This window comes from Hemicordylus capensis, chromosome 2, assembly GCF_027244095.1.
Source record: "Hemicordylus capensis ecotype Gifberg chromosome 2, rHemCap1.1.pri, whole genome shotgun sequence".
Taxonomy (NCBI): domain Eukaryota; kingdom Metazoa; phylum Chordata; class Lepidosauria; order Squamata; family Cordylidae; genus Hemicordylus; species Hemicordylus capensis.
This window is the reverse complement of record NC_069658.1, coordinates 226,179,471-226,204,334: the sequence shown is the minus strand read 5'-3', so window position 1 is coordinate 226,204,334 and position 24,864 is coordinate 226,179,471. Positions and strand designations below refer to the sequence as shown.

At 47.9% G+C, this 24,864-nt stretch overlaps 1 protein-coding gene across 2 annotated transcripts; it reads right to left on the bottom strand.

The window, feature by feature from the left end:
• Positions 1 to 17,628: 17,628 nt before the first annotated feature.
• On the bottom strand, positions 17,629 to 24,775 carry LOC128346670 (RLA class II histocompatibility antigen, DP alpha-1 chain-like). 2 transcript variants are annotated; one of them, XR_008317117.1, is made up of 5 exons: positions 24,596 to 24,775; positions 21,948 to 22,202; positions 21,436 to 21,717; positions 19,494 to 19,699; positions 17,629 to 18,445 (listed from the first exon to the last, which is right to left on the bottom strand). XR_008317117.1 is itself a non-coding variant. In XM_053300191.1 (5 exons), exons 1-5 carry the CDS (start codon positions 24,666 to 24,668, stop codon positions 18,442 to 18,444), a joined length of 765 nt encoding a protein of 254 aa, XP_053156166.1. In that variant the 5' UTR covers positions 24,669 to 24,775; the 3' UTR covers positions 17,629 to 18,441. The 2 variants fall into 2 exon arrangements, 1 of the variants encoding a protein (XP_053156166.1); XM_053300191.1 differs by having other exon boundaries at positions 19,549 to 19,699.
• Between the last annotated feature and the right edge of the window lie 89 nt (positions 24,776 to 24,864).

Genomic DNA, 24,864 nt, shown 5'->3' with positions numbered 1-24,864 from the left:
ATCTTCTCATTGTCATCCTCCACCTATGTTGGTGCACTCTGTTCGTACAGACAAGGCTCTGGCATCCACCGTTCTACTGTACCCTGCATATTGCATTTGGGGATTAATAACAAAAGTGCTTAAATTTGAAGATTTATTTATTTAGGACCAGGGAGACCCGAGTTCAAATCCCCATTCAGCCATGATACTAGCTGGGTGATTCTGGGCCAGTCACTTCTCTCTCAACCTAACCTACTTCACGGGGTTGTTGTGAGGAGACACTGAAGTATGTAGTACACTGCTCTGGGCTCCTTGGAGGAAGAGCGGGATATAAACTGTAAAAATAAAAATAATAATATTTATTTATTTATTTATTTATTTATTTATTTAACTTATATGCCACCCAAACTTTCATCTCTGGGCGGTTAACAATGACATAAAAACAATTAAAACAAATATAAAATGTTAAAACAGTTTAACAATTTAAAAACAATATAAAATTTAAAAAGCTGAAAAAGCTTGGGAGAATAGATGGGTCTTCAGATGTTTTTTTAAAAAATAGTCAGAGATGGGGAGGATCATATCTCAGCAGGGAGTGCATTCTAAAATCTCGGGGAAGCGACCGAGAAGGCCCGTCTCCGTGTGGCCACCAGACGAGCTGGCGGTAACTGGAGACAGACCTCCTCAAGTGACTTCAGTGGGCAGTGGGGCACATAACGAAGAAGACGTTCTCTTAAATACCCAGGGCGTAAGCTGTTTAGGGCTTTATAACTAGCACTTTGTATTTTGCCCGGAAACCTATTGGCAGCCAGTGTAGCTCCATCAGCAAGGGAGTAATGTGGTCTCTCCGAGATGACCCAGAGACCAACCTGGCTGCCGCGTTCTGAACCAACTGAAGTTTCCGGACTACATACAAAGGCAGCCCCACATAGAAGTCCAGTCTGGAGGTTGCCAACAAATGCACCACAGTTTTGAGGTCACTGGTCTCGAGAAACGGATGCAGCTGACGTATCAGCTGAAGCAGATAGAAAGCACCCCTGACCACCGCCTCAACCTGAGAAACCAGGAAGAGGTGTGGATCCTGAAGTGCTCCCAGACTGTGAACCTGTTCCTTTTGGGGAAGTGTGACCCCATCTAGAACAGTTAGGTCAAAATCGTCTCTGGAATTCTGACCCCGCACAATAAGTACCTCCATCTTATCTGGATTCAGCTTCAGTTTATTCTCCCTCATCCAGCCCATTATTGCTTCCAGGCAGGCATTTAGAGAGGATATGCCAGCTCCTGAAGAAGTTGACATGGAGAAGTAGATCTGGGTGTCATCAGCATACTGATAACATCCCGCTCCAAATCCCCTGATGATCTCTCCCAGCTGTTTCATGTAGATGTTGAAAAGCATTGGAGAGAGTACAAAGCCTTGAGGGACACCATACTTAAGCTCAGATTTTGAAGTGCAACAGTCTCCAATTGACACCATCTGGAATCTGTCCGAGAGGTAGGAGTGGAACCACTGTAAAACAGTGCCTCCCACCCCCAACACCCTCAGACGTTCCAGAAGGATACTATGGTCGATAGTATCGAAAGCCTCCAAGAGGTCCAAAAGGACCAACAGAGTCACACTTCCTCTGTCAATTCCCAACTGGAGATCATCCATCAGGCCAACCAAGGCAGTCTCCACCCCATATCCCGCCCCGAAGCCAGTTTGAAATGGGTCTAGATAATCAGTTTCCTCCAAGACCGCCTGGAGCTGAGAGGCCACCATCCTCTCAATTATCTTGCCCAGCCATGGGAAGTTGGAGACAGCCCTATAGTTGCTCAACTCTGAGGGATCTAATGTAGGCTTCTTTAAAAGAGGTCTAATGATTGTCTCCTTGAGACAAGGAGGCATCCTGCCCTCCCTCAGAGAAGCATTTATGATTTCCACCAGGCCTCCTACAACAGCCTCTCTGCTAGATCGAACAAGCCATGTTGGACAAGGGTCATGAGAACAAGTGGTAGGCCTCACCATTCCACCATTCGGTCACAAACTGAAACCGATCCAGTCAAACCACATAAGAGGAGTTGTCGGACACCTCCAGTTCAGACATCGAATTAATTGTGGGGTCTCCGTCTAAGTTGGCCCAAATCCGAGAGATTTTATCTGCAAAAAATTCTTTAAACACATCACAGCGGATGACTGATGACTCCAAATTCTGGTTCAAGGGAGGAGGGGCAGATATTAGTCCCCTCACAACCCTGAACAACTCCGCTGGACACGAGTTCGCAGAAGCAATACAGGCAGAAAAGAACCGCTTCTTTGCCGCACATATCGCCTGAGCATACATCTTTAAATGTGCTATATGACATAATCTGTCGGATTCAAGTCGAGTCTTTCTCGACTTGCGCTCCAGTCGCCTACCTTGCCACTTCAGCCCCTGCAGATCTTCCATATACCAAGGGGCCAGTTTTGAAGCAGGTCAGAGGGGACACTTAGGAACAATCGTGTCTACTGCCCTGGTGAGCAAGTTGTTCCAATTCTCAACCAGGCCATCAACAGGATCACTGGCAGAGCCAACATCGAATCCCTCCAAGGCTTCTTGGAATCCTATTGGATCCAATAACCTCTTTGGGTGGACCATTCTAATAGGCCCTTCACCCCTGTGGAGGTGGGAAGTGGCTGTAAGTCCGACCTTAACCAGATGGTGGTCCATCCATGACAACGGGGAGATCATAGGAGTCCCCACCCACGGAACACCACCCTGATCAGAATAAACGACCAAATCAAGCATGTGACCTGCAATATGCGTTGATCCAGAGACCGCTTGGGATAGGCCCATAGTTGTCATGGCCGCTATGAACTCCTGAGCTGCCCTGGACAAATTGGTCCCGAAATGAACAATGAAGTCCCCCAGCACCAAAAGTCTGTGAGACTCCAATGCTAGTTCCGCTACCAAGTCCGTGAGCTTAATAAGGGATTCTGTTGGGCAGTGGGGTGATTGGTACACCAACAGAAGTCCCATCCTATCCCTGGTCCCCAAACTCAAGTACACACATTCGATATGATCCGATACCCTAACAGGGACCCTGGTAAGGGAGATGTTATCCTTATAGACCACAGCCACTCCACCTTCCCGACCACGTCCCCTCACCTGCTCCTCTACAGAATATCCTGGAGGAAGAAGCTGGGACCAAACTGGACCACTAGCCTCCCCCAACCAAGTCTCAGTAATACACACCATGTAGGCCCCTTCATCCATAATCAAATCATGGATGAGTTCTGATTTATTTTGGACAGACCTGGCATTGCAGAGGAGCAAGGTAAGGTTATGTGGGTTGTTGGCCGTGCTCCCCGAGGTCAAAGATGGTGAATATCAATTAAAATTATAGTGAACAGAAATTAGGCAGATTAGTTCTTACCAGAACCTCTTGTGGGTTTTGGGGGTTTTTTTTGGGGGGGGGGTTTAAAAATGTTAATTATGTTGAAATATTGTATTTCAGGTTGAGGACAGAGGCTTCACCTAGTGAATTGGCCCTATCCAACCCCAGCGCAGCATCTCTCACAGTGGCTGTTGTTGGTGTTTAACTTACGTTTCTTTTTTAGATTGTGATCTTTTTTGGGACAGGGAACCATTTCTTTCTTTCTTTCTTTCTTTCTTTCTTTCTTTCTTTCTTTCTTTCTTTCTTTCTTTCTTTCTTTCTTTCACTGGCGGAGCCAGACCGCTGGCAGCCTGTGCTCAGCTGCGGTGGCAGCCCCGCTCACCCCGCCCCCCACATCAGACTTGGGAGCTAGCCACGCCCCCGCATCGGACATGGGGTGTGTGGACTGGCTCCTGAATGGAGCCATGCAGCTCTGTTCGGGAATTAGTCAGGCTGCCACTGTGCTCGCAGCTCAGCCAGGAGCGGCTCTTCTCTCCCTTTAAGGCAGGGAAGAGCCGCTCCTGGCCACACCACAAACGCAGCAGCGCTGGCCATTTAACTCCCAAAGGGGGCGTGTGGCCCCATTCAGGAGCTAGATTGGGGCTGGCACTGCATTCACAGCACAGCCAGGAGCGACTCTTCCCTGCCTTAAAGGCAGCGAACAACTGCTCCTAGCTGTGCTGCGAATGCAGTACCGCCCATTTAACTCCCAAACGGGGGCTGCGCACCCCCCCACTCGGGAGCTAAACCAGCACCCCCACGTCTGACGTCAGATGCGGGGGGGGCATGTCAGGGCCGCGAGGCACAGCCCCGATTGTTGGCGGACCGGGTTCTTTTAACACGTTCGCCCTGTTGGAAGTTAAAGGGGCTTTGCGCTGTCTCTTGTCTCAGACAGTGGAGGACAGACTAGTGAGTCAGAGGGCTAGAGGGTCAAGACATTGGTCATCCCTTCTCCACTGCTCTGACACTATCCCTTTGAAATGTAGATTGCTAATCTCAGGGATTAACTTCCTTCCTCTCTTCCCTACCTGCCCTTCTACCTTGCAACATGGCAAGCTGCTCTCCCTGCACCATGTGTGCAGAGAAGATGCAGAATCCATCTGCATCCAGCTAGATAGATAGATTAGAAATCCTAACTCCTCACTTTCCTATCTAGAATGGAGTTCCTTAATAAATGCGTTTTATATTGATTTGAAACTATGAATGGGCTCCAAGTTACTTTACTCTCAGCATACACGCATGCCTAAGTAAATTCCACTGTGTTGTGCCTCTGTGCACTCTGCTATAATGAGAAAGGGATTCTCTCACCACAGAGAATTTCCAACACGCTCAATGGTGGCTCCACCACTGCTTACTTACTTACTTATTTTTCTATGTAAACTGCTTTGGAAACTTTGTTGAAAACAGTATATAAATAGTGGTGGTGGTGGTGGTGGTGGTGGTGGTAGTTGTAGTAGTAGTGCAGAATGGAGCTGCACATTCTTACCAAGTGATGGGAGGCATGCACGGTGAGCAGATGCAGCCTTTAAAGCCCTTCATGGCCTGGGACTCTTATACCCCTCCCAAAATGAGGCCACCTTTCTTTTCTTCTTCTTTGTATGGCTCATATTTGCAGTGCTGTTGTAAACCACGTTGAACTATACTGGATAAATGTTGTTATATATACACACTTTCACAGCAGTGGTCTCCCCTAGACATTTTCCCCTCCTGTGGAGAAAAAGATAAAGCACCAGAGGAAAAACAGCTCAGGTAGACACTCTCCACCACCACACATCATCCCTTTGGGAGAGTGAAGTAGGACTCAGAGAACCAAGGGGTGGTTGTTGGGGTAGCAGAGGGCGGGTTTTGTGGGTAGCACAGAAGATGGAGAAGCCATCTGGACTGGAGGGGTAGGTTCTCTTCGCATCCCTCATTTGAACCATTGGAGTCCCTGCTGCCTCCCCCAAGCCTCTCTGGCCCTTCCCATCTTCTCTCTTCCCACCCCCAGTTCAGCCAAAGGTGATAATCACTCTCATGGACTACAACCCTTTCCTCCCAACACATTTCTCTAATGTGCAACATGGACAACTTCTTCCCTTTGGAGATTGAATCAAGTGGCTGAGGAATGGGAAGGAGGAAGATGAAAGCAAAGTGGCGACCACCAATCTAATGCGGAATGGGGATTGGACCTTCCAGATCCACATCATGCTGGAATTAGAAACACACTTGGAGAGTGGAGACATCTATGCCTGCCAGGTGGAGTACGCCAGCTTCCAAGGCCCTGTCACCGAGAGCCCGAGGTCCATCCAGTCCAGCATCCTGCTTCACACAGTGGTCCACACCCACCTGATGCCTCTGCGAAGCCCACAGCAGGGGTGTAGCTATAATTGAGCATATGGGTTCAAAGAACCTGGGGTCCCCAGCTCCTGAGGCCCCCCCCCAGCTCCACACCTCCCTATTTTCTTCATTATCTCCCTCACTATGAGGGGCCACCAGGGAGAGGAGAGACTGTAGAACATGGCCCCCTCTCCCCTAGCTATGCCCCTGGACCACAAGCAAGAGCTGAGGGCATGCCCTCTCTCTTGCTGTCGCTCCCCTGCAACTGGTATTTAGAGGCATCTTGCCTCTGAGGTTGGAGGTTATAAAGCTCTTCTTTTAATCATTCCTAGATTTCCTGGTAATCTGTTTCATGGGATGACCCCTGGTTCTAGTGCTGTGAGAGAGGGAGGAAAATTTCTCTCTCTCCACTCTCTCCACACCATGCATGATTTTATAGACTTGTATCATGTCTCCCCTTAGTTGTCCTTTTTCTAAACTATGTTGTAGCCTTGCCTCATAAGGAAGGTGCTCCAGGCCCCTGATCATCTTAGCTGCCCTCTTTGGCATTTTTTCCAGTTCTATAATGCCTTCTTTGAGACATGCTGACTAGAATAGTACATCACACTCCCAATGTGGCCACCACCATAGATTTGTATAAAGGCATTATAATATTAGCAATTGTATTTTTAGTCCTCTTTCTATTGGACCCAAGCATGGAATGTGCCTTTTTCACAGCTGCACAGTGAGTTGACACTTTCAATGAGCTTTCCACCACAACCCCAAGAGTCCTCTACAGGCCAGTCACCGACAACTCAGACCCCATCAGTGTATATGTGAAGTTTTTCATTTTTTGCTCCAGTGTGCATCCCTTCGTGCATCACATTATTGATGATCAACCAAGATGATCAGGGGCCTAGAGCACCTTTCTTATGAGGCAAGGCTGCAACACCTGGGGATTTTTAGTTTAGAAAAAAGACGACTGTGGGGAGACATGATAGAGGTCTGTAAAATCATGCATGGTGTGGAGAAGGTGGATAGAGAGAAATTCTTTTCCCTCTCACACAACACTAGAACCAGGGGTCATCCCATGAAATTGATTGCCAGGAAATCTGGAACCAGCAAATGGAAGTATTTTTTCAGACAACGCATAATCAACTTGTGGAATTCTCTGCCACAAGATGTGGTGACAGCCAACAACCTGGACAGCTTTAAGAGGGGTTTGGATAACTTCATGGAGGAGAGGTCTAACAACAGCTACTAGTCAGAGGGCCACCTCCAGCCTCAAAGGCAGGATGCCTCTGAGTACCAGTTGCAAGGGAGTAACAGCAGGAGAGAGGGCACGCCCTCAGCTCCTGCCTTTAGGTTTCCAGCCACATCTGGTGGGCCACTGTGTGAAACAGGATGCTGGACTAGATGGGCCTTCTTGGGCCTGATCCAGCAGGGCTGTTCTTATGTTCTTATGTTCTTACTTCTCAGCTGCCAATGGTCGGGCAGGGCAGGGGGGCCGGCTCTGGAACCAGCTGCTAAGTTGTTGAATAAGAGAACCATCAGCATGGCCATTCCATTTCCCTTTAGTTTAATTTTAGTTTAACATCTCAGACTGTTTCTTCCCTGTGGTCATCTGTAGCCAGGAGAGCTTTCGCCAAATTCAACCTTCAGGTTAGATCCGGCTGCAGTGGCTTATGCTCTACATCCATAGTAGACTGCTGCAATGGTCTCACTGAGGGGCTGCCCCAAAGACTGTCCAGAGGCTTCAACAGGTGCAGGATACTGCCACTTGGATTCAGGTGGAAACAAGATAACTGTTCTATAAGCCTCCAATCCTGCACTGTCTACCCTGGCTGCCTAATCCAATTTGCTTCTGCCTAATCCAATTCTGCCTAAACCTTCCAGGCAGAGGTGCAGCAAGGTTGGAGTGGGCCCTGGGACAATAAGTAAATATGGGTCCTGTCTTCCCTGCTTCTGCCTGAATATGGACCTTGCAGGACCCCGAGTTTGGCCTTGGAGGCCCTGCTCCTCCTGGGCACACCTCTGGGTGAGATCTACTTGGTGAGTACCAGGGTGGAAGGCCCACAGCTTTTGAACCACCTCCCCAGAGAGATTCTTTCTCCATGCTTAAAATGAAAGCTGAAAAGTGTTTTTCCCATCCAGATTATTAAAAGTGTGGCTTGATCAGCTCACTTAGGAACATTTGTTCAGCTGTCGTTTTTCATAATTTTTCTAATGTATTGCATCTCTTGTTTGACCTTTTTTGCTGCCTTGGATTATGAGTCAGGAAAGGAGGGATATCAAGTCCTATGATAAATAAATAAGCACGTTCTGAAGAGCTAGAACCAGAGATCCCATCACTCTGTCAGTCTCTAAAGCTGTGCTGTGATGGGGGGGAGCAGGGGGACATTCACACACACCCTCCACACACACCCTTCTCTGTTCCCTGGATCTGGACAGCTCCCTAAATCTGTCATTCCAAAGTTTGGTTTGTCTGAAGCAGAACCTCTGGGCCTCCCCAGCACATATTTACCCCCACCACTCCAGAACATCCTTCCTTTCCCAGAGCCCACCCCCCCCCCGCACTCCCCACCATTGGAAGCTGAGCAAAGGCTGAGGAGGCACTCAAATTTCGCTTCCCCACACATCAAGCTGAACTCAGCATTCAGGGAAATGAAAGAGAGAAGCTGGTCACGATCCAGGAGACTGTGGTCACCAAAGAGCGGAGCAAAACCTCCTCAGAAGGCCACTTCAGCTTCCAGCGCCCCCCCCCATAGGAAGGTCCCCCAGAAGTGGCCTCACATCATCAGTTGCTATGGAAGTGACCCCTATGGGGATGGCGCAGCTGAATGTTAGAATAAAGAAGGTTTCACAAGGCGGGCTCAGGGGGGCGAAGTCCCTCCTCAGAAAAGTAGCCGTCCCCTAGCTGCTCCTCGTTTCTGTTTCAGAAGCCTAACATGTGGGATACAGCCCAGAAATCCACTTTGCGCCTTCTGTGCCCCCCTCAATTTTTGTTTTGGTGCTACCACTGCCCCCAAAGGAATGCCACCTGGACCCTGTTTCACAAAAGGGGGTGGGATTCATGGATATTCCCCCCTCATACTCAAGGCCTTGGTGATTACCTCTTCTGTATTACAACAGAAGGTGGTGGTACAGGCTACCATTTTGGGAATGCAAACTCCCTGCATGCAGAAAATTGGCACATGAGGTCGTAGCATTCAAGCCTGGCCAAGTTTCTATTTCAGCCCTCTCCTAGTTTCAGGGGTGGAGTTACTATTGGGCAAATAGGTTCAAAGAACCTGGGCCGCACCCAATCAGGGACCGCACTTCGCGGCACCGAACCCCCCCCCCAACGTCTGATGTCAGATGCAGGGGTGGTGGTTTAGCTCCCAAGTGGGGATCGCATGGCCCCCATTCGGGAGTTAAATAGCCGCTGCATTTGTGGCGCGGGCAGCAGCAGCTCTTCCCTGCCTTCAGGAATTGGACTCCAACTCCCAGACGGAACCTTGCGGCTCCGTTTGGGAGCCAGATCACACCCCCACCCCCTGTGTCTGACATCAGAGCCCCCACATCTGATGTCAGATGCGGGGGGTGGAGTGAGCGGGGCTGCTGCCACAGCCACACACAGACCGCTGGCAGTCAAGCTCCATGCCTGGCTAGTTTTCTATTGCAGGGAGGTTTTCTACAGAGAGATTGGCAGCTGAATGGAAATTCAGTTTGAACCTTTAAGGTACAAGAATCCTAACCATAAACAAGCCAGGATGTATGGGGGTCGGGGAGAGAGTTGCCCTATAGTAGAATCTGATCTGGATGGGGCTTAGCCCCCAGGACTTGTGAAAGCAGAGCTGAGGGAATCAGGCCTGTAACCAGCTGGTGGCATGGTGTGTACCTGCCACATCAAAAAATTATCTTTCCTCCCCATCCTCACTGACTGTTTTCACTGAACATTTTAGAACCTGCCTCCCCTGACTTCTGCAATACCCCCTCCCAGCAATTTTGAGGCTGGTTACAGGCAGGGGCATATCTAGGGTGGGGCAGGCAGGGCACATGCCCCGGGCACCACTTGAAGGGGGGCGCCATTTTAAAAAATTAAATATTTTGAAAAAATGGCTGCTGAAAACAAAATGGCCAACGTGCATGCTCAAATGGCCTCTGTGAGGCCCTAGGCCATGCCAGGCCTCACAGAGGCCATTTAAGCATACGCGGTGGCCATTTTGTTTTCAGCAGCGTTTTAAAAAAAATTATTTTAAAAAATGGCCACCGCACATGCTCAAATGGTCCCTGCGAGGCCCTAGAGGCCAAAGGGGAGAGGGGGAACCTTTGCAGACCCCCCCCATGGCCTTTATGAAGCCCCGCAAAGGGGCTACAGGTAATTTTTTAAAAAAAATCAATATAAGTCACTGTACACATATTCAGTTTGGCACTATGTACAGAGAATCAGGTCTTGTGAATACTGAGCTGAAGCTTATGAGCTAGGATTGTATTCATTTGTTCTTACTTTGCTTCTTGTGATAAGTGAGTTAAATGTGAAGTCTTAATAATATGGCTATTAATGGTGAGTTTGTCTTTGAATCACTGTGAAATCCTTAGTATTAAGGCCCACTGGGAGTTTCTTGCTCTCTTTCTCTCATTTTAACTGTCTTCCTGAAAGACTAGAATATATTCCAAGCAGTAACACAGTTTACTCTGCATATCCTTTAATTATTTTCAGAGTATCTGGGAAAAGTCAAATTCTCCATTCAATTTTAAAACTTATGTAATAGTGATGCTACAATGCATAGTAGAGAATTAGACAGGCACTTCTGTTTAGTTTTCCAAGAACACCTCCAGATAGTATTTGGGTATTTCATGAGTCCCAGCATACTGAAATTATTAGTTTTCTAGCATTTTTTGGTCTGGAAATAGTTTTTGAAATTAATGAGCTTAACGAGATTAACGAGCTTGACTTGTATTTTTGAGCTGATATTATGGTAAAGTTATCTGAAAGATGGGAGTCAGATGTTTGGACAAGGGGCACAATTTCAGTGCTTGCCCTAGGCACTATTTTCCCTAGATACGCCTCTGGTTACAGGCCTGGAGGGAACCTCTTGCTAAAGGGGAAGGGTCTCCCAGCCTCTAAGCATCTTGCTGAAAATTCTGCTAATGCCATTCTAGGGCTGTACCACAATTATTGTACACGAGGGTTGGCTTTTGCTGCTACAGTTATCTCCCTGGGTAGCTTAAGAAGGTATTTAGAGAGGTCTAGGCAAGACAGTTAGTATCAGAGCCTCAGCGCTTAATCTCAGACAAGCACTCAGTCTTTGCAAGGGACTGGGATGTTATATCAGAGGCTAGAATCAGGGTCTGGAATTAGAGCCAGAGGCAGAGAGGAGAATCTTTATTTTTACTTGCAGGCTGATTGAGAATGCCGCTGAGCATGCACAGAGGGCATAATCTCAGCCAGCATTTATTGCTTTTGGAATTAGGGGCATTGAGCGTACTTTCAACTCCAAAAACAGCCGGCTTGCAGCCTGAGTCCTCCTGCCTTTCTCTTTCCAGTCAGAGCTGCCTAGCAACTGGTGACGCTGACCTCTCTCTGGTCACTGATTGGGCAGGATATTGAACCTAGAGACGCGGAGCGCGACTGTTCTCGGAAACACTGGGGTCTGCCTGGAAAAAAGCTGACTGTCAGACTGTGTGCTGGGGGAGGGGGCAGAAATCATGTGATCAGGAAAAAGAAGCTTGTTTACGTATTTGGAGAACGTGTGCTTTGTTTTTCCTTCCTTGGGAAACCCAACTTCAAGTGGGGTTCAGGGAGGGCCAAGCAGGAGCATAGCAGGATTAGAGGGGCCGCCCTGGGACAAAATGTGAAGATGGGCCCCTTCCCCCAAGAGCAACTAGGTAATTTTGGCGCCTGGACCTAAAGGCCTTTGGAGGCCCCACTGCTGCAAGTTAAGCATCATTTTTTAACACATAGGTTCTTAAGGGCACAAACCACACCGCCCAGGACAGAGAGCCAATGTGGTGCAGTGGTTGGACTAGGACCAGGGAGACCCGAGTTCAAATCCTCATTGGGCCATGAAACTCACTGGGTGACTCTGGGCCAGTCACATATCTCTCAGTCTAACCTACTTCACAGGGTTGATGTGAGGAAAAAACATAACCTTGTACACCGCTCTGGGCTCCCTGGAGGAAGAGCGGGATATAAATGTAATAATAAAGAGGATTTGGGGGGGGGACGACCCAGGGTGTATGGAGGCCCTGGATTTTGGCCCCGAAGTCCAGGGGTAAGATTGCCTCTGCCCCCACCCTTTCTTCTTCAGAAGGACAGGAGGAGAGGAGAACAAAGAGCAAGCTGTCACCTAACCAAAGGGAGGGCCTCTTTCAGGGGCCGCCCAAGGACTTTAGTCCCCCTCCCCTGCTCAGTTATATGGGGGGCCAAGGCTCATTTCTCCCCCAAGCAGCCAATGTAAATGTTGCCCCATCAGGACCCGAGGTTGGGACTGGGAAATTAGTGTTTAAAATATAGAGATGTTAAAAGAAACAATATGTGTGTGACCCTTTTATTTATTTTAAACCCTCTGTTTCTTTATTACGCTGCACCACCAAATTAAATCCTAATCTGGGTTTCTAAATTCTAACGCTAACTTTGGTATTGTGCCCCACCACCCCCCGAGCGGTAACATGTGGGGAGAAATAGATGCAGTTGAAAAAGTTTTAAAATTCTAACCCAAAGAAAATAACATTATTCTTGTACAATAGCTTCAGTGGCTTCTTAATCATTACACTGTAGGGTCAAAGGCATAGTGTTTTGTGAGACAAAGTAACAACCTTAGAACTAGCACGACTGTACACCACCTTTTATATTTCAAACTTGTATTCAAACTCAGGGACTTGTATAAGATTGCATTAATGCATCAACAAAGCTTTAATTTCAAGTTACTGAGGGGACTGTTTAAAAATAACAAGCTTCTTTAGACTTTCAACATCTTTACTGGGATATATTCCTCCTGGGTATATATCCTGTGTAATCAACCATACACACCCAGCATTTACATTTGATAGTCAAACTTAAGAACACAGGAACATAGGAAGCTGCCATATACTAAGTCAGACCATTGGTCTATCTAGCTCAGTATTGTCTTCACAGCCTGGCAGCGGCTTCTCCAAGGGTGCAGGCAGGAATCTCTCTCAGCCATATCTTGGAGAAGCCAGGGAGGGAACTTGGAACCTTCTGCTCTTCCCAGAGTGGCGGCTCCATCCCCTGAGGGGAATATCTTACAATGCTTACACTTCTAGCCTCCCATTCATATGCAACCAGGGTGGACCCTGCTTAGCTAAGGGGACAAGTCATGCTTGCTCCCACAAGACCAGCTCTCCTCTTGCTCTTGCTCTGCAGAGGTCATGCCTGGTGTGTAAAACTTATCCACCAACCTCCCAATTCCACCTTCAGTCCTGCTCCAGAAACCCTAACCAGACATCCTCTTTCTAGCCTTAACTTTCCCTATCTCTGGCTAATCCAAGTCCTATCTGACAATGTCAGCTCCAACTGAATTGCCGTGTTAACATCGGAGGTGCAAGCAAGCTAATTTGTGGGCTGTCTAACCAATTTAAACCAAATTAGGTACAGTTGCAATGAGTGGCACACATGGACACCTCAATGGAGTAGCTTGTGATGATGTCATCCACACCGAGAGACAAGATGGAGGATGCACAAACTTTTGAGGCGCAAGTGGGTTAACTTGTAGAACTGCTTATCCGATTTGAACCAAAAATGCTGCAGCTGCAGGGACACATAGGGACACCTCAATGGCGTAGTTTGTGAAGATGTCATCTACCCCAATCCAAGATGGCAGATGCATAAATGTTTGAGGCGCAAGTGGGCTAACATGTGGACTGTCTAACTGATTTGAACCAAATTAGGTACAGTTGTAGTGAGAGACACTCAGGGATACCTCAGTGGTATAATCTGAGATGATGTCATCCAGTCTGATTCAGGATGGCGGAACCATAAACGTTTGAGGCACAAATGAGCTAACTTGTGATCCGCTTAACTGATTTGAACCAAATTTGCTACAGCTGTAGGGCCACATAGGGACACTCAATGGTGAAGATTGTGATGATGTCATCCACCCTGATTCAAGATGGTGGACAGAAACTTTGGAGGTGCAAGTGCACTAACTTGTGGACAGTCTAACTGATTTGAACCAAATTTGCTACAGCTGAATGGACACATAGGGATGCCCAATGGTGTAGTTTGTGATGATGTCACCCACCCCAATCCAAGATGGCAGATGCATAAACCTTTGAGGCACAAGTGCACTAACTTGAGGACGGTCTAACCAATTTGAACCAAATTTGGAACAGCTGTAGTGAGTGATACACAGGGACAACTCAGTGGTGCAGTTTGTAATGATGACGTCCACCCCGATCCAAGATGGTGGACACATGAACATTTGAGGAACAAGAGATCTAACTTTTATTTATTTATTTATTTATTTATGCATTTTTATACCGCCTTTCGGACCTCGATTTACACCAGATTTAGTCCAGATGTAGAGACAGTGAAAAGAAAGTAGGCTGATTAGTTATTACTAAAACAACTTGTTTCATATCTGACCTATCCAACCTTCCAGCTCCGTCTCCTTCACTTCCATGCTTCATTTCTGCTTTGCTTATTGCTACCTTATTGGGTTTCTTAACTCAAACATGACAGACTCACACAGAATACAAGAGATCAACAAGATAGTATTTCAAGCCAACCTGCATCAAGAATATAATGTTCCACGCGATTTCTCATTTTGTTTGCTTCAGCAAGTGCCTTTTCCTGATGGAAATTTTCATGTCACGTTCATACTTCTATTTCCTACACCCCGCTTTAGAATCCTTAATGCTTTTCTGAGCTCCTGAGTTTTTCACACAAAGTCCTTTCTCTACCTAATAGCCTCAGTGAGAAAGGACACCCCTCCCGGGGTTTAGAGGGAAGAGGGAGGGGAGAGAAATTCCAAAGAGACTGCAGACTCTCAGAGCCCTTTTCGTTTACTATCTCCAGGGGTGGGGGGGGAGCCTCTGGACAGACGTGATTCCGTTCCTGATCTTAAAAGTGAAAGTCAGACCGCAGCCTCTCCGCGTCTGCTCTCAAGTTCAGCTGCTCTGCACCAGCTGGAGGAGGGGGGTGGGTGCACTGGGTGATAGCCCGGAAGGCAGCAAAGGCTGGGGCCAGTTAGAGAGAGGCAGGTCTCTTGCTGTGTTGCCTTGGTGCCCCCGCCGGCCCCTCCCCTTGCATGTTGGGGCTGCGCCAGGGATTTTCCAGAACCAGTTTGTCACCTGCGCAAGGGGGTTATCTTTGCCCGCGAGGGACTTTCCTGTCCAGGAGAGACTCGAGCTTGGCCAATCACAGGCTCGATACCTCCTTGGTCATCAGTTGCCAGGCAGTGAAGGCAGCCCTTTTGCATCAACCTTCACTTGTGCTTCTCAGGCGACTTCAAACCAGAAGTAGCGTACAGAGAGAGCAGCCCCATTCTCCCTCATCTTGTTCCTCTAAGCGAGTGGCTTCCAAAATGTATTCCGTCTCAGGCACCTATTTGCTGAAAAGCCCCTGAGAATCTTCTCTGGAACCCCTCAAGGCCAACATTTCACCGTAAAAAAAAGAAGAAGCCAGGATTTGCTCCCATTCACAAAGAATGAGCTGGCCAACATTCATCTTAAGAGAGATCTGCTTGCTTCCTCCCAATTCTCAGCATGGTGTAATGGTTAGAGCATTGAACTAGGACCTGGATGGGGAGACCCGAGTTCAAATCCTCCCTCAGCCATGAAATTCACTAGGTGACTCTTGGCCAGTCACTGCTTTCTCAGCCTAACCTACTGCACAGGGTTGTTCTGAGGATAAACATAACCATATACTGGGCTCTGGGCTCCTTGGAAGAAGAGTGGGATATAAATGTAAGTGGGGGTTCTGCACACCCCCACCTCATCATGAAAGTTTGACATGCAGCTGCCTTGTCCAGAGTCACAATAATGCAAAAAAGAACCTCAGGTGAAAACTCTCAATTCCAGTATATAAATAATGACATTATGGTCTATACACAACTGCACTGAAGAACTTTCTAAATAATGACTCTGAGGAAGGCTGAGCACCCAAAACACATCTGGGGTAGTTCTAAGAACTATTGGAGATCTCTCTTCAAAAGAGCCATTGCTTTCATATGGATTTCGCCTCATTATAAAACATTATTGGAAACACCTCTCAGCATTCATTAATATTTTCTAATGAAAGCTTTAGATATCTCTATGGAACTTGAGTAATGTCCATTTGTGGATTTTGACTCCATGGATCAGGGCATCCAAAACTACCACCTTCGCACTTTTTTAGAGACTTTGTTTATGTATCTATGCATGCTTTTTATGTATGTGTGAACATTTGATGACTTTTAGTAGTTGGGATCAATGTTTTGAAATTATTTTATTTTATTTTATTTTTTACATTTTATATCCCACTCCTCCTCCAAGGATCCCAGAGCGGTGTACTACATACAACAACCCTGTGAAGTAGGTTAGGCTGAGAGAGAAGTGTCTGGCCCAGAATCACCCAGCAAGTATCATGCATGGCTGAATGTGGACTTGAACTTGGGTCTCCCCGACCCCGAGCAGTCCTAGTCCAGCAGCACTCTAACCACTACACCATGCTGGCTCTTATCTTATCTCTTATCTTATTATCTTAATGAAGTGATAATATGTAATGCATTTGATTAAATTGTGGTATCTCATGATCTAAATTATTTATATATTTGAACTTAAGAGTTTTCACTTGGGGTCCTTTTTTGCATTATTCTTTTCTTTGTGAACCTCCCAAAAGGTTTTATTTCATCACGGTGGTCCAGAGTCATCCCATTTCTTCATCTCCGCCGATGATGCAGTTTTTCCTAAAATTAAGAAAAGGCGAAACAGCACCAGACCCAGGAAGAATCCTTGTGGGAGCTGCATTTGTCACACGACTTAAATTAATCTCAGATACCTTGCTGGTGCCCCTCTTTCATCCATTGACCATCGGGCCTCAGACTGATTTCTTCTGGCCCACATCATCTTCTTTGCTCAGGTGTCACATGGGGCGGGGGTGGGGGAGACTTGGATACCCATGTGGGATTCAGGGCCCTCCTTCCATGTTCTGCAAATACAGTAGCCTGCCTGAATGCTTTGCACTGAAGTTGCAATAAAATATCTCCAGAGCTTAAAGAAAGCACTTAAAATGAAACACACACACACCCATTCTCTAGGCAGCATTTACTCCTGAGTAAATGGATGTCACACTTGGGGAGATACACTGCAGGATTTTTAGGAGGAAAGGAATGTGCAATACAGTGGCGGCACCCGGGGCATAGCTAGGGGAGAGGGTCCCCCCCCCATGTTCGCCCTTTTCCCCGGTGGCCCCTCAGAGTGAGGAAGATAATGAAGGAAATAGGGAGGGGTGGAGCTGGTGGGGGGGCTGGGTTCTTTGAACCCATCTGCTCAATTATAGCAGATAACTATATATTGAGTTATTGAGATAACTCAATAACTCCTGGCAGCACCAGAATAAAGATTGCAGGGGTGGGCACAGAAGGGGCCAAGAGCATTTCTGGGAGGGTGAGCTGAGCCCCACGTTAGATTTTTGAAACAGAAATCATGGTATATTTACACTCTCATCTTGAACATATTTTCACTGAAATCAATCCTGTTGAGTTCATAAATGTGTGAGCAAGTGGACAAACTGCTTGTTTGAGGGGTGCTTCCCCCCCATGCCACCCCAAATCCACTCCAGGTCCCAGATTGCTTCTAATTGCATTACTTTTCACAGCTCTGTATTCAGGTTGGTCTGATATAGTCATGCCTGTAGCAGGAAACTGTAGGGTGTACAAAGGTCCTATTTGGGAATACACGCATAAGTATGAGTTGGGCATTGTATTGACAACTGTTGAATAATTAAGTTTAAAATAAGCACTCAAGAGAAAAGGCTTATATTAAAATGCTAGTTTATTTATATACCTTTTAGTACAGCATATACAGACTTAATCATAGACAAAAACAAAAGCATAGCACTGATTACAAAGGGCTTTAAATGAAAGATAATTTCAAGCAGCATTTACAAACTTACGAACTGGAAAAGAGAATCAGGTGAAGTGCTAATAAGCAACCTGGCTCCGGATCTGGGAGTCTAACTCTTATATCCTAAGATTCCTCATGACTATATAGAAATCATAACTTAGAAACATGTCAATGTCCCACACCTCTCTTAATAGAAAACCTCTTCTCCCATTCAGCTTTTTGCTGCTGCTTCTTTGATCTGTTTTTATTCTAACTCAGAGAAATAATTCACCCCTTTCAGGTAGATATAAATTCCTTCTCTAATCTTTCTGTTTGAGGAGCAGAGAACACAAGTTAGCTAACGACATCCTAAATATATCCTGGAAAATGCAAGCATAAAGTTTCAGCTGAAAAGGTGATAGACAGAAGGTCATCATTTCCTAGGCCATGTTTGAATCTAATGGAATAAGCCAAGAAGGATGGTTTTATTCTTAAAATCCATGTCAATAACACTAAAGGATGTGCCTGGTGAGTCGGAGTCTTAATTCCCCTTCCATCTAAGTGCAGAAGAGCCATGAATCAGCGGTGCAAAGGTCCCTGGTATGGAAAGAAGCAGACCAGGACCGACATCAAGGACCAGGTTGGTTGAGCAAAGCCTTGACAAGGGACGGAGCGAGAGACGCAGTTCTGCAATTTGCAGAGTGGCTGTCGGGGGAAGGAGCTGGTCTTCCGGATGCTCCTCCATTATCTGAAAGGGAACATGAGGGATGGTGAGCAGGGAGCTGTCTTGTCTGCACATCTGCAGCTTTGCTAGGGAGAAATAAGGTGTCTGGTGATACAAGTGGCATCCTGGGAATAAACATCATCTTTTCTAATACCTAGCTTCTGAACATTTTAATCAAAAAGGAGTCCTTTCCCTCCCTCATTCCTGGGCCCTGCACCTTTTCCTATTAAACAAAAAATCCCATCTTCATTTCACCTCAATTGTGAAAAATCCAGTCTCTCTGAAGCCATATAAGACATGCAAGGTACCAAAAAAAATTCCTCTTTTGCTGTGTTTATTCTGGAAGCAAGATCTGGGTATCCTTGGCACTCTGTTTGGCTGCCTTGGAGCAGAATTTAGACTGGGTGGGTGATTCCTGTCTGTATCCAGCAGCTCCTGTAGTGGGCATGATCCGTGCCTTGCCCAGGGTTTGGTGATATCACTAGTCAGCTCTTGTGGGGGGGAGGTGTTAAGGACCTGGAATTAGCCCCTCCCCATCCAAGCACATACAGTCCCACTCCCAAGCGTCCCCTATAGACAGATTGTAGCAATGTATGGGTATTTAATGTGTTCAGATGAAAACATATGCAATGCTTGACATGCAAAAACATTGAACTATGACTGTGTCCTATGGATACATGAGACAAAGAAACAGGATTGGGCTCAGCTTCTTGTTTGCGGAATTTTTTTATATGTGAGTGGCCCTCAGTGGCCTTTGATAAGGGGCAGAAATGTGATCCAAAGAACAAGTGCCAGTTCTGAGATGTGGGATCTGAGCTCTTCTGCCCCCCTGCAAGAGAGCCAGCATAGCATAGTGGGTTAGAGTGTTGGACTAGGACCGAGAAGAGTTTGAATCCCCATTCAACCAAAAAACTCACTGGGTGACTCTGGGCCAGTCATGTATCTCTCAGCCTAACCTATATCACAGGGTTGTTGCGAGGATAAAAATAAGCATGTACAACACTCTGAGCTCCTCAGAGGAAGAGTGGGCTATAAATGCAAAAAATAAATAATAAAATATTCCCTCCACCACCTGGCAAAGCCTTTTGGGCAGGAGAGGCCTTCCTTCTTCTGAGCAATGGACTCACAGGGGGCCCCTGCGCTGGTTGATGCCGTTCATCCTCCTGGCCTTGATGAAAAGGACGGTGCCAGCGATGATGCCCAGGAGGCCCATGGCCAAGCCCAGGCCACACACTACGTTCTCCTTCGTCTCTGGGATGAGCGTCGGCTCCTTGGAGTCTGAGGACATGAAAGGGAAGGAAGAGAGGGGAGTGGTCAGCAGGGGGTGGGGGTGTCCAAATCCCTCAAGAGTCGAGGAGAGAACCCAGGACAGCATCCCCAACCACAATCCCGACACAGCATCCCTCCCGTGGATGTTGCTGGTGTCTAACTTTCTTTTTGGACTGTGAGCCCATTGGGGACAGGGATCCATCTTATTTATTATATATTTTTCTGTATAAACCTCTTTGGAAATGTCTGTTGAAAAGCGGTATATAAAGAGGAGGAAAAGGAGGAAGAATCCTGTCCTCACCCCATTCACATTTATATTTTTGCCTCCTGGGAGCATAAAGTCCAAGGTCCCTTCATTTCTTCCATGCCCAGCCAAGAAACATCCTTGGTAGTCTGCTAGCAACCCCCCCAAATCGCCATAAGTGTTGCATTACTTGCACCCAGAGTGCAGATTCTGCAGTCACACTGGGCACAATGGGCAGTCATGGGCTCAGATGCAGCATCCTCAGAATTCCAGCTTTACAATTTAAAAGTTGTTTTATTAAGATTATTAATCTGTCTACTTTTCTTTCACTATCCCTACAACTGGACTAAATTTGGTCCAAATTGGTTATGCAGGTCACAAGTTAGCCCACTTGCTCCTCAAATGTTCATGTATTCGCCATCTTGAATTGGGGTGGATGGCATCATCACAAACTTTACCACTGAGGGGTCCCTACAGCTGTAGCAAATTTGGTTCAAATTGGTTAGCCAGTTCACAAGTTAGCCCAATTGCACCTAAATATTCATGTGTCCTCCATCTTGAATTGGGATAGATGACATCAATACAAACCATGCCCTTGAGGTGTCCCTGTGTGTCACTCACTACAACTGTACCAAATTTGGTCCAAATCAGTTAGAAAGTCCACAAGTCAGCCCTCTTGTGCCTCAAATGTTAACAAGTTCACCATCTTGGATTGGGGTGGGTGACATCATCACAAACTGCACCATTGAGGTGTCCATATGTGTCCCTACAGCTGTAGCAAAATTAATCTATGGAGTTCTTTGCCATGGGATGTGGTGATGGCCACCAGCTTGAAAGGTTTTAAAAGGGGCTTAAACAGATTCATGGTGGACAGGTCTATCAACAGCTACTAGTCTGGTGGCTGTGGGCCATCTCCAGCCTCAGAGGCATGATGCCTCTCAATACCAGTTGCAAGGGAGCAACAGCAGAAGAGAGGGCATGCACATACCTCTTGCCTGTGGGCTCCCCAGAGGCATCTGGTGGGCCACTGTATAAAACAGGATGCTGGACTAGATGGGCCTTGTGCCTGATCCAGCAGGGCTTTTCTTATGTTCTTATGGTTCAAATTGGTTAGGGGGTTCACAAGTCAGCCCACTTGCACCTCATACATTTACACATCCACCACATTGACTTGGGATGGATGATATCTTCACAAAATATGCCATTGGGGTATCTCTATGTGTCCCAACAACTGGACCCAATTTGGTTCATACTGGTCCAAGCATTGCAAAATTGATAGAGACATACACACAGAGAGAGAATGCCAAGTGATCTCATAAGTCCACTAGAAAGTTGGCTAAAAAACTGTTTCTAGCCCTTAAAGTCTGCAAAGTTAGGCATGAGATCACAGAAGGGTTCTGGGGAGGCCTTTGCATCTCTCCTCTTACTCCCTCTCCAAAGCAAAAGCAAAATGCATGGTGCAAACAAACAGCCCACAATGGCTGGGCCCACTTCTACTTACGCCACAGCTTGGCCAGGCTCTGAGGGAGGCCCCAGTGCTCCACTTGGCAGACGTAGACATCTCCATGCTGCGGGACAAAGGCCAGGTAGGAGAACTTGCGGAAGGCGTTGTCCGCACTGGGGAAGAAGTCTGTGTCCGTCACGCCCTGGGAAACCTCCTCCCCGTTCTTCAGCCAGGTGATGTTCAGCACTGGGGGGAAGAACTGGTCCACGAAGCAGACAAGCACGTTGGGGTCCCCCATTTCCACAGGGTTTTTGGGGAACACGGTGGCTGTAGGAGGAGCTGAAAAAGAGGGTTCAGATTTGGGATTTTCTGGATCCAAAGCCTCCTTCCCAGTGACCTCGCTCACTGCCATGCTTTTGCTCCCTGATCAGAACCAAAGTCCAAGCAAAGCAGTTGGATCTGCTGTGCTTTTGACTGGAGGGCAGAGGGGTCAGTGCAGCTCAGGAGGCTGCCTCACCCACCCACCCACCCACCCAGCCAGGGAGCTCTCCTGGGCCCCCTCCTGGTACCATTGGGGGTCTGGCTGCGGTTGCTGCGCTTGATCAGGACCTCCATGTTGTTCTTCATGATGTCCATGTTGCCCACAGCGCCCTGCGCGTCAAAGCCAAAGTAGTTGGGGATGTTGGGCAGCCTCCAGACGTTCTGCCTCTTGTCCCAGTCCACGTGGAAGAACTCCTCCCCGTTCATGCCCTGCAGGAACTCCCCGGACTTCTGCTCCGACGGGAAGCTCTCCTGGAAGAAGTCCAGCTCCACAAACGTCTCCACTGGGGGAAGGAGAGAGAGAAAGATGAATTGGGCAGGGACGGGATCCCAGTGCATGGCAGACACCCTCCCCAGAGGCAAAGGGGAGTCAGTGGGAGAGGAATGGGGTGGGAGGGAATCTGCTCCCAAAGACCCTCCCTCTGGCCAACCCCAAACCCCCACCCCAGCCATGGGCCTCCCCCAGATGGGAAACTCCAACATTACCCCCTGGGATGTATCGGCTGAGAGCAATCTGGAAGTAATTCTGGAACCAAGAAGGCCCCAAGGCAGGGAATCAACTGGACGCCATGATGCCCATCCACCCTCTCCTGCCTCCTCCTGTGCATGTCAGGGGACATGAAGAATCTCCACCTCCTGCTCATGATGGCCAGCCCCTCCACCAATTCAAAAACAAATTTCGCACCATGGCTGTGGCAACAGTGACATCGCCTCTTTCTGCAGGACCCAATGTGGGAAAGGCTCCTGGAGGTTCCAGAAAGAGGAAGTCTAGTTTCCCCCAATGCTCCAGAAAGGATTATTTATTTACAGTGTGGCTCCCAGACTCTTCTCCATGTCAAGGGACTCCCTCCCCTGACAATCCCAGCAGACAGAGTATCCCTCTCCTCCTCAGTGGCAAACATCTCCGCCTCTACCCCTTCCTCATTTGGAGATTTATCATTCCCGGAGAAGAAAGACTGAGAATCAGTCTGGTTTGGGTGGGGCTTGAGAGAGATCTTGGTGGCATCCGGAGGCCTTCAGCATGTGTCTGCCTCTTCCACAGGTCAATTCAGTTTGGTGTCTCTGTTCCCTCAGCTCACCATCTGTGAAATGGGAGCAGTGGCCCATTTTGCAGGATTGTAGGCAGCAGAGAAGAATGAAGGAAGGGCCTGTTTATTTCCAGGTGTATCCTGCAAGCCCCTGAAAGTTCAGAATGGATGAAAACTTTAATGGGTTTGCAATGGCTGTAAATGATGGGGCCGCTCTGGGAAGAGCAGAAGTTTCCACATTCCCTCCCTGGCATCTCCCCGAGAAACTCCTGCCTGCAACCTTGGAGAAGCCTCTGCCAGTCTGTGAAGACAATATTGAGCTAGCAGGACCAATGGTCTGACTCAACATAAGGCAGCTTCCTATGCTCCTCTCTTCTGAACAGAACTTATGTGCACAAGATATACAGGACACAGTTCAAGGTATCAGGCTGCCTGAAAGGAGTGTGAATGCACACAAGTTGCACATGGGAACCTTCCTTGCATGGAAGGTGCTCCAGACCAGACCCCCTTATCCATTGGATTTATCTCTCTATTATACCTTGTCCACTTATACAATATGTTTTGGGGGGGGGGTTAGCATTTGAAGTGTGGCCACAACATAGGCTTGTAAAAGGCCATGATAATATTAGCAGTGTCCCCCCCCCCACCCACCAAATTATTTCATCCATTCCCCCCACCCAATAGCCCCATGCAAAGCTTGCCTTTTTCACAGCGACCACACACTGGATTGACTTTTCATCCACTTCTACCCCAAGATGTATTTCCTGGTTAGTCACTGACAGTTCAATCCTTGCCCATCCATCCATCTCATCAGGCATCCTAGGGTCACCCAAGGTCCAACACTGTCACTCTGTCAACCTGCAGGGTTGCTGTGAGTCAACTGTGCCCTGAGTACCTTGGAGGAAGAAGGGGCTAGGAAGAAACTGCCCTCCCTTATAAGCAACCAAAACTTCAGCTGACAATTACAGTAAATGCAAGCCCGACACTGTGGAGAACATATCAAAGTCAGCCGGCAATGGAGGGGGGGGGGTTGATCCCTGAAGAGAGATCAGCATTTGCACCCTGAGTCTGCATGGCTGGGGAGGGGAGAAACCTCTCTGTCTTGTGGGGGGGGCATATTGGATCTGGTGGGTGGGGGCTGCCTCTCTGGGGAGCTGTTGGGGGTTTCTGTATCACACAGCTCTGTTTGTTTCTGGTATCTAATTCATTCTCAAGAAAAGGACTTCGTCCTTCTTTCCTTTCGTCTTCACCCAGAAGGTGACAGCATCCCCAGACATGATAGAGATGTAGTTTCTGCCCTTTTAGCTTTGGATGCCAGCTGTGCAGCCCATCCTGCCCCCACCCATCAAAAAGGGCCATCTTGAACACAGCCAAGGGACTAAGCACCCTCCGTGGCTCTCCTCACCCCTGAGATCCACCGGCCCCTGGTCTGAATTCTTTCCCTGTGGTGAGGCCATTCCTCCCTCCCCTTCCCAGTTCCCTCATCTACCTGTTTTGTGTATTCTGCCTGTGCAAAGGGTGGGGGCTTCTAAAAGGGACCCCAACTCTTCAGCCACAGTGCCCAACAGGAACCACCTTCTTGCGAAGCCTCTTCCCCTCACACCCGAACCCACCCCCCAGGCCCCTCTGCCCCCTGATTCCCCCCTCACCTTTCACAGCTCTGACACCTGGCAAGGCAAGGAGTGCCCAGAGGCAAAGGTGAAAGGCTCCTTCTCTGGCCATCTCAGCTCTTCCAAGTGGGGGTGTGGGCAATGCACAGAGAGGGTGCAAACCAAGAAGAGAGAGACAGGAGGAGAAGCAATGGGTCCAGCAGGGTCCTGCCCTCAGAGTGGCCGTGGAGGGAGTGTGAAGGGAGCTGAATTGGGGAAGGGGGCAGAGGCACCCATGCAAATTCAGCCAATGAGAAAAAGGCCTGGGT

Coding starts and splice junctions, on each gene's coding strand:
- LOC128346670 (XM_053300191.1), bottom strand. CDS start 24,668: ATGGCCAGAGAAGGAGCCTTTCACCTTTGCCTCTGGGCACTCCTTGCC. Junction 22,203..24,595: donor AGGTGTCAGAGCTGTGAAAG/GTGAGGGGGGAA, acceptor TCCTTCCCCCAG/TGGAGACGTTTGTGGAGCTG. Junction 21,718..21,947: donor CCGCAGCCAGACCCCCAATG/GTACCAGGAGGG, acceptor CCTCTTTTTCAG/CTCCTCCTACAGCCACCGTG.